Source organism: Artemia franciscana, chromosome 3, assembly GCF_032884065.1.
Source record: "Artemia franciscana chromosome 3, ASM3288406v1, whole genome shotgun sequence".
NCBI lineage: Eukaryota > Metazoa > Arthropoda > Branchiopoda > Anostraca > Artemiidae > Artemia > Artemia franciscana.
The window spans coordinates 50,663,594-50,678,538 of NC_088865.1; the positions used below are offsets into that span (position 1 = coordinate 50,663,594).

At 35.3% G+C, this 14,945-nt stretch overlaps 1 protein-coding gene across 1 annotated transcript in view; it reads left to right on the top strand.

Annotated features, from left to right (window-relative positions):
- Nucleotides 1-6,744: 6,744 nt before the first annotated feature.
- Nucleotides 6,745-14,945, top strand: part of LOC136025378 (sarcalumenin-like) — a gene marked incomplete in the record, with an annotated part of 93,857 nt that continues 85,656 nt past the window's right edge. Inside the window, 1 exon segment of the mRNA XM_065701358.1 lies at nt 6,745-6,930. Within this exon segment, the coding sequence (XP_065557430.1) occupies nt 6,855-6,930 (76 nt within the window).

Below are 14,945 nucleotides of genomic sequence, written 5' to 3' on the forward strand. Positions count from 1 at the left end.
CAAAGTCTATAAAAATCATTTAAAGTTTTGAACGCCATTTCTGACTTTCTTCAGTGATGACTCGCGAAGTAAAGATAAGATCAGTCCAAGAAAGGTTCGGGCAGAACACGTACTGTTCATCCCTTAGGTACTTTTCGAGCTCGTTTTAGATGCTCTTCAGAATGACATGAGGCAGTAGTTTACCGGGGACCGAAAGCAAGCTTATTCCTCGCCATTTCCCAGGGACAGTGGCATCACTCTTTTTGAATAGGCGTATTAGTATGCTGCGCCTCCAATCAACTGGCACCTTTTCCCATATTGTAGCGAAGAAGGCGGTCCAAAATGTTATTAGTGCTGCAGCTGAGGCCTTTATCATCTCTACTGATATACAGTCTTCTCCTGGGGATTTACTATTCTGCAATCAGTTGGCAGCTGCTTGAATCTCTACAGCACTTGGGGACTCCACACTAATGTTTAGGGAGAAGAATAGCGTTGCATTAATGTCAGATGGCTCATCGGGTAGTGGACTGTTGTGGAGTCTTTTGAAGTGGGATGGCCATAACTCATTCACTGCTGCTAGTTCGGTCACGAGTACGCCAGATAGGTCCTGAAGTGGGCCATTCATGGTACGCCTTTTTCCAACGATGTCGCTCGTGATCTGCTCTGGAATCTCCTCTCTTGGCTGCTCCCTCGGCAAGTTTGGTTTATTGCTCGATCAGGGCTCGATTGTCATTCCTTCCGCTCTTTTTGCGGCTTTGTCTGCTTCGTGGTAGCATTTGTTTTTCAAGATTAAACGGCCTGGTGTTTGGCAATGAAGAAAAGTTTGTTTTATGAGTTTCCTCTCCCTTTTGAGATTCCAAGTCCGGTTAGTGAGCCATTGGTCTTGAGGCCGTTTCTTTGACCCCAGTATTTTTGTCACCGCCGTATGGAAGGAATTTTTCGTGGCTTCCCACAGTTCTTCTTGGTCTGGATTTTCTGGCACGGAATATTATTCGAATCTATTTGAAAGTTCGATCACGATTTTTCTTTTTACTCTGCTATGAATTAGTTTTTTCGAGTTAAAAGGTGAATTTGGGTACTTGTTTAGCAATTTTCTTCAGTCAACTTTAAATTTGGTAATCATCAGGTTATGATCAGACCCTAAGTCAGCTCCTCTATGTGAACGTACGCCCATGAGGCTAGTGCACCATTTGCGACTCACTAGGCAGTGGTCAATCTGATTTCTGATGACGCTATATGGAGAGGTCTAGGAATGTTTGTAGATATCAAGGTGGTGGAACAAACTCCCCCGAATAACATGGTCATTTGAGAGCGCAAAATCGATTCAAAGCTCACCATTTTCGTTCTGATTACCGAAGCTATGGCAACCCATAGACTTGGGGCAACATTTGCGGTTGTCACCAATTTTTGAAATGAAATGACCTACAAAACAGTCTCTGTCATGTCTAGGTATATCACTGGCAACTGACTGCATTGCTCTGTAGAATTCTTCCTTCACATCGTCGCCTGATTCATTCGTTTGTGGTTGCGTAACAGACAGCCACAGACAGTTTTGTATGCTGGCAGGTAAACCTAGCGGTAAGAATTCTGTTTGAGACTGGCTGCCACTTTAAAAGGGATAGACTGGTTTTTCTTGTCATTATAAGGGTAACTCCATGTTCTCTCCTTGACTGGTCCACTGAATATGATGACGTATCCACTTGGCAACTTTTTGAGGCCTGAACTACGCCATCTTACATCGACAGGGCAAGGAAGTCAAGGTCGTACCGGCTTATTTATTTCAAAACTTGTTCTGTCTTGGACAACTGGGACATTACTAGAATGCGCAGAATCCAAATTTAAAGGAATTTTGTCATCAAAATACAATCAGATCCGATGCTATTCTCAATGGTTGTTTTTGTTGTTTATTGTTTTTTTTTACAGGAGTGGGTCGTATTTTTACAGCCCAATCCTCCCTCTTTATCTTGGCTTAGGTCAGGCTGCAGACGCAGGTGAGGTTTATATTTAGAAACGGTTCTAAAAATAGTCTACTGTATGGATTTATTTTCTAGTGTCTTGAAGTGGGCTTCCTAGGATTAGCTGAGTAGTGCAGCTTATGCAACCTTATAGAAACATTCAGTCAACCAACGTGGAAGTCGATCAATCGCCACATCTCTTTTGGAACAAAGAAAATGACTATTAGCAAGAAGTCTTTGTTTTTCTTCTCTTTTTTTGGTGACAAACAAAAATTAAGCTTTGTTTAAATTATTTTGTGTTAGGGTTATTCTGGATGGGTTGATCGAAGTTTAGTTCCAAAACTAGGAAACAAACGAATAAAATTCATAATGCTTAGCCGATCTGTAAGTTTTCTTGTCAAATTAAAGTGAAAAATATTGACACAGAACATATTGAATCAAATACAGGCAACGGTGCTCATAAAAATAAACCGTTGGAAAAGAGCGTGCACCCAAGGTGTACGAAGCCATCATCGGTGTATTTCCTTTATTATTACCTTAAAATATATTTGATTCTGAGCCTTAAAATTGTAATGTTTATTTCATTACACTAAATTAAGACAATATTTATGCCAGTCTTTAGGAATCTTAAAGCTAAAGCTAATGGTCAACTTCTACCCAGCTCACAAGGAAGGTATTAAGTAGAAAATTTTAGATCTTTCAGCCTTACATCAATCGCTTTAAAAGACCCACAGGAGTTAATTCTGCTTGACAGCGGTTTTCCCGTTAATCTGGATCTCCTAGATTTGGCAAAAGATTTTGACAAGTTTCCTCAAAAGCGTTCGACGTTCGCATTGCAGATGTTCAATCAGCTACCTGCTGTTGGATCTTACTAATTGCTTCCAGCTTAGCCTTGTATTTACTTGTGAAGAGGACGAGTGCTTCCTCATAATTCTAGTGTAGTTTGTGCACTAAACCGAGAATAAGTTCTTTACTGCTTTACGACTAATCATTTAAAAATCTGTAGTGTGTCAAACATTATTAGTCTGTTTGCTTATTATGTCAGAGCATTTGGTATTGCAAACGGGAGTACATCATTGGATAGCTTTAATTCTTAAAAAAAAAATTATTCTTTGGTTGTGTGTCCACCTATTTATTAGCAAAACATTCCTATTTATTAGCGAAACCTTTAATGTGCATAAATCGATAGTTGTATTGCTGGAATGTATTTTCGGCTGAAAGAAGGCAGCATCTGACAATAATATATTTGAAGCCAAAATTATAACCCATGACTATGAATTATAATACAGGCTCGAACTACTCTTTTAAAATTACAACAATTTATATTTCTTTAATATTTTGGCTAATAGGAGCTTTGAACCGTGATTGTTCAGTGTCAGAACATTCCAGGTGGCTACATTGATGCCACCTTGGTCAACTATATTCAGAAGGAATCGTCCTTGGTCTGTCCGGAGTTGAGAAAGGGTTCAAGATGACATATCCAAGGCTGAGTTTCTGGTTCCATTCGTAGCAATAGAAGTTTCAGGCGGAGGGTTGCCAACCCAAGCGTCCCTAGGTGCATTTTGTTCTCTGAAGGCTACCCAAAGACACGTGGGGATCGTTCTTCATGCGCCAATTTGCATGGGAACTAACTCCAGACGAGCACAATAACCTCCTAATATATGAATTCGTTGAGTAAAGAAAAAAATTATTCAACTGCGGCGTATGATTATCTTTAGCAGAAAAAACGGGAATTCATCAAATTCTAGCCAGCTGTCAGGGGAGAGGTGGCAAGGATGTGAATAAATTTTTTATGACGAAAGACTGCGATTTTTTTTTTGTGGCTGTATTTTTTGACATGAGCTGTTAGTTGATAGAGACTCCTTAAAAGATCAATGACCAAACTATTTCCAAATAATTTTGAAGCTAAGTTAAAGTAATAAGTCTTGCTCTCATTTAATATTTTATGAACATAACGGAACGCTAATAAACCAATGAAAACGTGAGAAAATGCTGTTCAATGCATAAGTAAATAAACTGAATTTGTATTTATGTAATTCAATTAGTGTTTTGTCCGTCAAGTGCCTGATGAAATATAGAGCTATAATTCAACCGCATGTAGACTTCAATCAGTCAATTTTTTATTAATACTGAAAAGAGAAACAAGAACTCGACTTCAGGATCTGCTGTTCAGAGCATGTTTTTCAGCACTGGGCGCATCGTGACTCATCCCTATGACGTATTCAACTCATTCTACTTGTCTTAAAGTTTTATGTGCCTGCTGAACGTTCACTTGAAGGTACCATTGGATGGATAAATTTGGCGCAGAGTTTTTTTTGGCGCTATTAAATTTGGCGCTATTTTTAATGTGTGGGATGTTTCCTAATTCAGGCAGTCAAAGCGATTTATGTCTCTATGTGACTTTGAAATTTGCAGAGAATGTTCTTCAGTATGTATATTACATTTGCAGGATGTTGAGCGACTCGAAATTGTTCGAGAGCATGTGACTAAATTCATCAGGAAATTGACCACTTGTCTGACACCGAAAGATTCTTACCACTGAAACTTCCTTCTTTGGTCTTTAGGTGCTGGGAGATATGTCTCTTGTCAATCATCCGTCGCAAAAGTATAATTAAAAAGCAAGTTTCTAGTCTTTCCACTTGAGGTTGTTAGAAGAAAAAAAAGGGGGAAACTGAATTATGGACGCATAGAGGTATTTGCTTGGGACATATTAACATACATGTTTACATAAAGTCATTAGAATTAACAACAGTTGAATTTTTAATCTAATATATTAAGTTCTTAAATGAGGCTGGAAATTTCATCAAACAAAAACGACTGCGATGCACTGCCATCTTATTCCGGCTGGATTGTGTGATTTAAATTGTAGTTCTTAAAACATTTCTCCATAAAAAAGAAAAGAGCTCCTGTAAATACCTATTGATTATGAATAGTAATAGTAACAGTATCAATAGCCAGTGTCTAACCAGGAAGGTTTTCTATGTTTTAAACAATTTTCGCTCGCCAAAAATAGGCTTTTTCAAAGCTAAAATACACCCTTGAAAAAATAAAAACATACAACTGGAATAATTTCTTCTAGCCCGGTCGTCAACAAGTAGACGAAGTTTCCAGAATCGATTTTCAACGCCGAGTCGTTAGAGATATTAAAAAAAATTAGACAAAGAGTGAGAAGATAGCCCATCGGACTATCAACAGGTTCTATGAGTGAATCTTATGAGCATACCAATCTTATGAGTATACCAATCTATGAGTGAATCTTAAAATAGTATGAAGTTCCGTAGCTCCATAAAGAAACGTTCAGCTGCTCGTGTCTGTCACGCTTTACTGGGAGGGCTTGTCGTATCTGGACATTTTGTATGTTATACGAAGCTGGTTATGTGTAACAGTGCTATTCTTAAGCTGCTGGATCCCTTAGGTTCTTTCAGTTGATCTTAATCTGCCAGTTGTGATACAATAGTATATGAACAAGTATCAGTGCACCGTTGTCAATCTAGAGGTTCTTTCAGTTGATCTTAATCTGCCAGTTGTGATACAATAGTATATGAACAAGTATCAGTGCACCGTTGTCAATCTAGAGGTTCTTTCAGTTGATCTTAATCTGCCAGTTGTGATACAATAGTATATGAACAAGTATCAGTGCACCGTTGTCAATCTAGAGGTTCTTTCAGTTGATCTTAATCTGCCAGTTGTGATACAATAGTATATGAACAAGTATCAGTGCACCGTTGTCAATCTAGAGGTTCTTTCAGTTGATCTTAATCTGCCAGTTGTGATACAATAGTATATGAACAAGTATCAGTGCACCGTTGTCAATCTAGAGGGGAGCATTCTGAAGGTTTTGCGATAGGAAAAAATGAAGATTAAATGGAGATAAACGGATGGATGGGGCCAAAAATATTAACCCTAGAATCTCGATCTCCCCCATTGCAATTCCAGTGGCCTTTCCCAGTAGACAAAGCTCATGTAATGAAAAGAATCTCAGCTGCCCAATTGTCTTCAAATTCTTTTGGACATGGTCAGTCATAAATCATTGAAAACCTTTTATTTGGGGTCTCCAATTGCCTTCAAATGGCTCATAGACAATTTGAATTACGCTCATTCTATGATTATGTATCTTAGTTCTGCCCTAGGATGGATGGAGCATAGACTACCTATCAACAAGCGAAACGCTTACGTTTCGCTTGTTCAAGAATCGCTCTTCACTTACCTTAGTTTACTTTGAACTGCTAAGTCGGATAATCAAGATGATTAATTCATTTCTTAAATACAGCTGCGATCAAAAAACGGCCCTAAGTTTTTGGTAAAATAAAAAAAAAATTCAGGTACGCATGTTGATTTTGGTAATAGTAATATCTTAATTAGTATGACAAATATTTTAGTTTTATTTCCCTTTCAATACCAATTGTATATTTTTTATATTGAAAATGTTAAAGGCAGTTTGTAATATTAAAGACAGAAGCATGTAGTTGTCGGTAATTTTTGCGGGGGCCGAATGTCTGAGCAACCAGAGGAAGTCAAGGCACCTCTGCCTATATACAAATATATATATATAGTATATAAATTTTTTTATTCTTCAAATGTATCCCTTCCTTTTTATTGTCAGGAATAATTATTAGTAAAGTGTAATGAAAATTGTTTGATCAAAATTACCCCTTAAAAGTGTATTCAATAACAAAATAATTTCCTTTGTTTTTTGATTTCTTAATATTGGCGTATGAAGAGGATTCTTTTTCCTGAGAATAAGATAACGCTAGTTTCGAATAGTTCCATCTCCCTGCCAATTTTCCTCTGATTTAAACTTGGCTTTCGATTATGTTGACGTAGCCTAGCTCCGGTGAAATTGTCACTTTCAGCCGGAACTTTCTGGGGATCGACCTGGATGTACAAAGATCTGGGTAGTTCTCCAAAGGTTCATCAATAATGATTAGTTTTAGGTGGATTTGCCTTTCAAGTTTATTGATTGTTGTATTTTCTGGATACCTTTCAAAGGCAGAAGGTAATTCTGTATTTATTCAATATATATATATATATATATATATATATATATATATATATATATATATATATATATATATATATATATATATATATATATATATATATATATATATATATATATATATATATATATATATATATAATTATAACATATATATTTAATTATAATTTTAAAAATAAAAAGAAGCTCGCCAATTGTCTCAGTACTTAATTTTGTTAGTATATTTTACAAATGTAATTAAGTTTTCGTTAGCTCTAAGTATTTTACGCTGGTTGGTGTAGCGCCTAGAAAAGGGCGCTTTCCTAGCGCCCTTTAAAAATAATTAAAAATTATTGATTCATTTACATGAATCAATAATCAGTAAAGCTGAAAATGGTTTATGGAATCATATATATTAAACTCTCCCTACCACTGTAACCCAAATTTTGCAATGCTTGTCAAGACTAGACACCTTTAGAAGTAATTCCCTCACTGGGTAGTCGGAGCTTCTTCTGAGGCCACTATGTTTTCTTCAAACAATTCAAAATTTTCCGTTAAGTATTGATTCATGTAAATTACCTCAAAATGTATTTTTTGCTAATAAAAGTATTGTTTTTTTTTTTGGGGGGGGGGGGGTTCAATAGTAACCGAAACTTTAAAAAATGAAATTTTGATACCAATAGTTACATCAAAAAAATCGCATTTTTATTGATTATAAATATGTAAGTTTAGTTCTACCCATCAAAAGTTACGAGCCTGAGAAAATTTGTCTTATTTTAGAAAATAGGGGTAAACCCCCACCCCCCTAAAAGTCGAAGTATCTTAGCGAAAATTGCACCATCAGATTCAGCGTATCAGAGAACCCTACTGTAGAATTTTTTCCCAGAAGACAGGTCACGGATGCGTTTTTTTTAGGGGTAATCGTTTTGACCCAGTGGTCCTAGAATGTCGTGAGAGGGCTCATCCTAACGGAAATCAAAAGTTCTAGTGCCTTTTTTAAAGTGACCAAAAAATTGGAGGGCACCTAGGCCCTCCAATAGCCATTTTGCTCAGCATAGTTGGAAAACCTAATAATTATGTCTTTTGGGACGACTTAACCCCCCACAGTTCCTGGGGGAGGGGATGTAAGTTCGACCATTGTTTACATACAGTAATGATTATTGGGACGTGTACAGACGTTTTCAGTGGGACTTTTTCACGTTAAAGGGGGAGAGTGTTACGTGGGAGGATCTTTTCCATGGAGGAATTTATCATGAGGGAAGAAAATTTCCATGAAGGTGCCGCAGGATTTTCTAGCATTATTAAAAAAAAAACAATGAGAAAACAAATAAAAAAAAAATTTCAAGTGGAAGTAAGGAGCAGCATTAGAACCTAAAATGAACAGGAATTATTACTTATATAAGGAGGTTCGTCTCCTCAACAATACTTTACTCTTTACGCTAAAGTATTTTTAGTAATTTCAACTATTTATTCTACGGCCTTTGTGATTCAGGGGTCATGTCTAAAGAATTGGGACCGAATTGAAGCTTTAATGTAAAGAGCGAGATATTGACGAGGGGGAGAAGCCCCTCATATACGTAATAAAAATATACAAATATAGAATTTCGTTACGTAAGTTAACTCTTGAGTTACGTATATTTATTACTAATAAAAATGTTCGTAAAAAAAGTTCTGGTTGCCTTTTTAATTAACCAAAAATAGGAGTGCAACTAGAACTCCTCCCCCACCCTTATTTTATCAAAATCGTCCGATCAAAACTATGAGAAAGTCATTTAGCCAAAAAAAATTAATGTTCAAATTTCATTTTAATGATTCATTTGCGGTGAGCCAAAATCAAAACATGCATTAATTAAAAAACGTTCAGAAATTAAATTGAAAATAAACAAGTTTTTCAACTGTAAGTAAGGAGCGACAATAAAACTTAAAACGAACAGAAATTATTCTGTATATGAAAGGGGTCGTCCCCTCCTCAACGCCTCCCTCTTTATGCTAAAGTTTTTTTATGGTTTTAAAATGTTGAGTTGTGAGAAAGAGTCAAACACATTTGGTTTAGAACAGAAGAGCAAGTCAGGGTACATTTACACATTGCGGAAACCCATGCGGAACTCCGTCCGTATCTTTTCGAACGATGTCCCAGAAAACGCTACGTTTTAGGGCATACTTTTCAAATAAACGTGTCTGTGTGACCCTCCTCTGAAAGCTGTTGAGCATTAGAGAGCCAAATAAAGCCATTCAGCCCGCTAGAGCAAATATTTTAGCTGCTTTGTGAATTTTAGCTTAGTTCATGAATGTCCTGATCAAGTTTCAACTGTGTTAGTATATTAGTACCCCGAAAATTGCAAAAAGAGGCATGTTTATTTCAGTTCCTCTTTCGATTTATACCTCTATATCTATTAAGAGTTATGACGAATAAAACCTCAAACCCTATGCTGTGTAGGAAATTTTAAAAATTTTACAACAAACTGAAAATAAAGAGGGTTCATCATAAAGAACTATTCGGCATAACAGCTTTTTCTTATAAGACAGAATCAAAAAACGAAAGATTTGGATAAATAATCTTGCTTCATTCTGGAATATAAAAAAACATACATTGACCTCAGGATGTCTTCAGCTAGAGGTTCTGGAAATTTCTTTGTCCCATTTATGAGCCATATCCCATATCCTTAGGAATTGAAAACACAACTATAAATATCTCCAGTGGATAAATCTTCAAGCACCAAATCAATTGAAAAATAATTTGGGAGTGATGTAGCTCAACATCTTAAGAGTGTTTTTTCTTTTTTTGCAATAGTCCATTCTGTGAATGAGTTTGACCAATACCCCTAAAATACCTAGAAATAGCTGTCTTAAATGAGTTCAAACTAGCAAAGGTTTTAAGAATAAAACTTTTTACATCTTGAATGACTGGTGATTGAAAGGGATTCTTAGTTTCACTTATTTGTTTATTCAGCTGTCTCTGCAGTTGTTGAGCATCTATTTAAACGATTCCGGTTTATTTTGGCAAAATATGTCAGCAGCAAAGATATAAGTAGGAGAGTGTATTTATTTCAGCGAGAATTTGCTGGTACTGACATTTCTGTTCGTTCGAAATAACTTAACAAAGAGATGAAAAATTTTCAAATGCTCTAGTTATAATAAGACTGAAATAATTCACAATTAAAAGGTTACAAGGTCGATTAAAAGGTTTCATCTTTATTTTAAACTGTTATATTTTCGTCATGGAAAGGTTGTGGGGTCTTCGAAGTTATCAAATGCACAAAGTTTCGTATATGCGCCCCGTTTAAAGCATTTATAATTTTTTTTTTCATGCAATCTTGTTCTATTTATGTGAGAAGGGACAGGGGATGAAATCTCAATGGCCCAAACCTCGAAGTGTTTCTACAATCAAACCTTTTTTTTCTAGCTTCACCTTTCAATTGAATATTCAACTCAATTGATAATTTCAATTAACAATTGAAATTGATCAATTAATCAATTTAATTAATATTTCAAATTGAATCTGCTTCCCATATCCACCTTTCAACTGAAAAGAAAACAAAAATTTACCACACGCCCGTGCATTTGTTCTTGTATAAATTGTTCAATTTTATTATTAAACTTTCCTCCGTCTAAAAGTTTGGATCTCTCAGGAACAAATATGAATCGCTGTTAAGGGTTTCAAGAGCTTCTGAAGTTTAAACTAACCACATAAGGGTGTGCTTGTATAGTCTGTAAATCTAAGTCCGGGTGATAAATCAAAAAGTTCGTAGTAACGAACTGTAGTATGGAGCGACCCGGCTCAATAGTAAACGAAACTCTATGTAACGGAATTTTAATACTAATAGATACATTAAAAGAATCAGATTTTTGTGCTGATTTTAAATATATAAGTTTCATTAAATTTGGTCTTACTTATCAAAAGTTACGAGCCTAGGAATTTTTTTTGGTAAAATAGGGAGAAACACCCCCTAAAATCTATAAGATCTTAACGAAAATCACACCATCTTATTCAGCTTATCAGAGAACTCCAATGTAGAAGTTTCAAACTCCTATCTGCAAAAATGTGGAACTTAGTATTTTTTGCCAGAAGACCGATCACGGATGCGTGTTTATTTGTTTGTTTGTCTGTTTGTTTGTTCGTTTTTTTCCCCCAGGGGTGATCGTATCGACCAAGTGGTCCTAGAATATCGTGTGAGGACTCATTCTAACTGAAATTGAAAGTTCTAGTGCCCTTTTTAAGTGACCAAACAATTGGAGGGCACCTATGCCCCCTTCCACTCTCATTTTTTCCTAAGTCAAGTATTAAAATTTTGAGATAGCCATTTTGTTCAGCATAGTCGAAAAACATAACAACTATGTCTTTTGGCTGACTTGCTCCCCCAAAGTCCCCGGGGGAGGGCCTGCAAGTTAGAAACTTTGACCAGCGTTTATATACAGTAATGGTTATTTGGAAGTTTACAAACCTTTTCAGGGGGATGTTTTGGTTGGGGGGGGGGGGTTGAGGGGAGGGGCTACGTAGGAGGATCTTCCCTTGGAGGAATTCGTCATGGGATAAGAGAAATTCCATGAAAGGGGCGCAGGATTTTCTAGCATTATTTAAAAAAAAAATTACAAAATAAATATGAAAAAGTTTTTTCCACTGAAAGAAAGGACCAGTATTAAGACTTAAAACGAACATTGACTATTACGTATATGGAGGCTCATCCCTTCCTAAATACCTCGCTCTTTACGCTAAAGTATTTTTAGTAATTCCAAATATTTATTCTACAGCCTTTGTGATTCAGGGGTCAATCTTAAACAATTGGGACAAAATTAAAGATTTAGTGTAAAGAGCGAGATATTAGCGAGGGGGAAAATCCCCTCATATACATAATAAAAATATACGAATATAGAATTTCGTTACGTAAGTTAATTTGTAAGTTTCGTATATTTTTTACTAATAAAAACGTTCGTTAAAAATAAAAAATTCTAGTTGCCTTTTTAAGTAACCTAAAAATTGGAGGACAACTAGGCATCCTCCCCCACCCCTTTTTTCAAAATCGTCTGATCAAAACTAAGAGAAAGCCATTTAGCAAAAAAAATTAATATGCAAATTTCGTTTTAACGATTCATTTGTGGAGAGCCAAAATCAAACGTGCATTAATTCAAAAACTTTCAGAAATAAAGTTAAAAAAAGTCAAATTTTTTAACTGAAAGTAAGGAGCGACATTAAAACTTAAAACGAACAGAAATTACTCCTTGTATAAAAGGGACTGTTCCCTCCTCAACGTCCCGCTCTTTATGCTAAAGTTATTTACTGTTTTATAAAGTAGAATTAAGAGAAAGAGTCAAACTTTAGCGTAAAGAGTGGGGCATTGAGTTATGTTCCGCTCGTTAATGTCGCTCCTTACTTTCAGTTAAAAAACCTTTTTTTTTTTATTTAATTGAAAATAAAGAGCGGCCTACAGAAAAAATAGGTTCAAGATTGACACAAACTTTCTATAAGTCCTAATACTGATTCAAATTATTTACCACTGTATCTACTGCCTTAGGTAGCTGTAATACTCATTTTAATTAACTATTTTGTTGTGTTCGGATCACTTAGATCTCTTCATCCTTTGTTAAATGTATATTGAAATTGAAGCAGCGCTTTCTATCCTTGGTCAATTTTGAAAATTGACTTATTAGAACTACCAAAAACATAAAGTGCCCTCCTTTCTTCAACAAAAATACTAAACCTCCTACTTTTCTCTGAATATGATTCCTCCTGTGAGATATTTTCTGATGGTAATCTTGCTTACCCTAGAATATAAACCAAGCGAGTCAGACGATCGAACCTGAAACAGTCATTACTGAATTTCCTCATCAACTGAGGTTGAATATACCTGTTTAGAACCCCCTACTTCCATTGCCCCTTCTGTACCCTTCGTTCAATATATAATGCTGGTGCTTGGTGTGGTGTAAATCCTTGCAATAGGCCTACAATTGGTGAGCTAAGAAATGCATAATTTGAAATCAAAGTATGTTGCGTTAATTGTCTTTTTGTATTTGAAGTAACTAGTTCTATTCAGTCTTACCAATGGTTCTTATTTGATTTATTTTGAACAGGGTAAGCCATAGACTTGCCTTGTAACATGACAAGCATTTTGCTACCTCGTTGTTTGTTGATATTTCAATCTGTATTCATTTCTGGTCGAGAATCTCGTTTTTCCTTTTACTGCTCCGTCATTTCCTTTGCTTGTTTAAAAGGTTATCAGTAAACTGATTTTTTTTTTTTTCGATTGGACATTTTTTGTGTATCTGCTGGCTATGTTTTATAACACAACTGATTAGTTTTATATGAATTATATGGAACGGCCACCTAGACACATTTGCCACTAGATTTTTGCCACATTTTGCCACATTGTGGATTTTTGCCACACATTTGCCACATTTGCCACTACATTTCGGCCACTAGACACATGAATTATATGGAAAGGCCACCTAGTTACATTTCAAATATCATTTATTTTAGACTTCTTGTTTTGTTTGTAAACAATGTTGGTCTTCCCTTTTACATTAGTTCAAGTAAGGTTATGTTTGGTCTTTAACACTAAAGTTTAAGCTCTGGAGAAAAGATGATTTTCTTCAGAGAAGAGATTGGTAGTTTTTTTAGCGGATTTCGGGACATAGAGGTCATTGACAATGGTGTATTCAAAGCACCTCTTTTTTAAACGATAAATAACCGACTGATTAAAAAAAGTTTCTTAATTTTGACTTTTGTCAACTGCCTTGACACAACTATTTAATATATTCAATAAATATATTTTTATCGTTTTAGAATCTACTAATTGGTTGTCATCTTATCATGCAGGCAAAATCATCTTACTATTTTTAACGTAATAAAGACAGCTGAGTGAAACAGTTGGCTAGCCACAATAATAACCCGATTTATTTATTTTTTTTATTTTTTTTTTAACATTGGTGCTCCTTGTGAGAAATTATGAGAAAATAAACACGAGAAATAAAAATATATTTCACCTTTTCTCTTAGAATGAATATTAAAATTGAATACATATTACGTCTAGCACTTCCGATTTTATCGAAATAAGAGTGTTTGAAATCAAATCAAACTTCAGTACTTAACCATTAAAAACACATGATCAGCAGCATTTAAATATTTAAGCTGGATTGGCTCAACTTTTTGCCGCAGGGTAGTAACTTAAAGGAATATTTCTTTCGTCGGATTTTAAAGAAAATGTCGTTTAGGTAGTTTTGTCATTTCAGTAAAAAAAAAAAAAAAAAAGCTATAACATCATCGTACACACATACATATATGCTGAAGTTTGCTGTCACATATATGAAGTTTGCTGTCACATATATGCTAAAGTTTTGTAGTGCTTTACTGAAAGAATTAGAATGCTAAAGTTTTGTAGTGCTTTACTTGCTGCTAAAGTTTTACTAATGTTTTACTAAAGTTTTACTAATGCTGCTAAAGTTTTGTAGTGCTTTACTGAAAGAATTTATGATTGCAGCAAATATAACTAGTGGATAATGGAAAGGGTTCTATTCTATTTACCAATTGCCTTTTGGAATATTGTACTATTTGAAGAAAGTGCATATCAATAAACTCTTCCATTCTTGAGACATTATTAAAAATACTTTTCTAATACTATCCCGTCCTACTATCAAACAGTTCGTGGTAACGAATCAAACAGTTCTTGGTAACGAACTGTAGTAAGGAGCGACCCGGCTCAATAGAAACCAAAACTCAAAAAAATGGAATTTTGATACCAATAGCTACATCAAAAGAATTGCATTTTAATGCTGATTTTGAATATATAAGTTTCATCAAGTTTAGTCTTACGCACCAAAAGTTACGAGCCTGAGAAAATTTGTGTGATTTTAGAAAATAGGGGGAAACACCCCCTAAAAGTCATAGAATCTTAACGAAAATTACACCATCAGATTCAGCGTATCAGAGAACCCTACTGTAAAAGTTTCAAGCTCCTATCTACAAAAATGTGAAATTTTGTATTTTTTGCCAGAAGGCAGATCACGGATGCGTGTTCATTTGTTTGTTTTTTTTTTGTTCT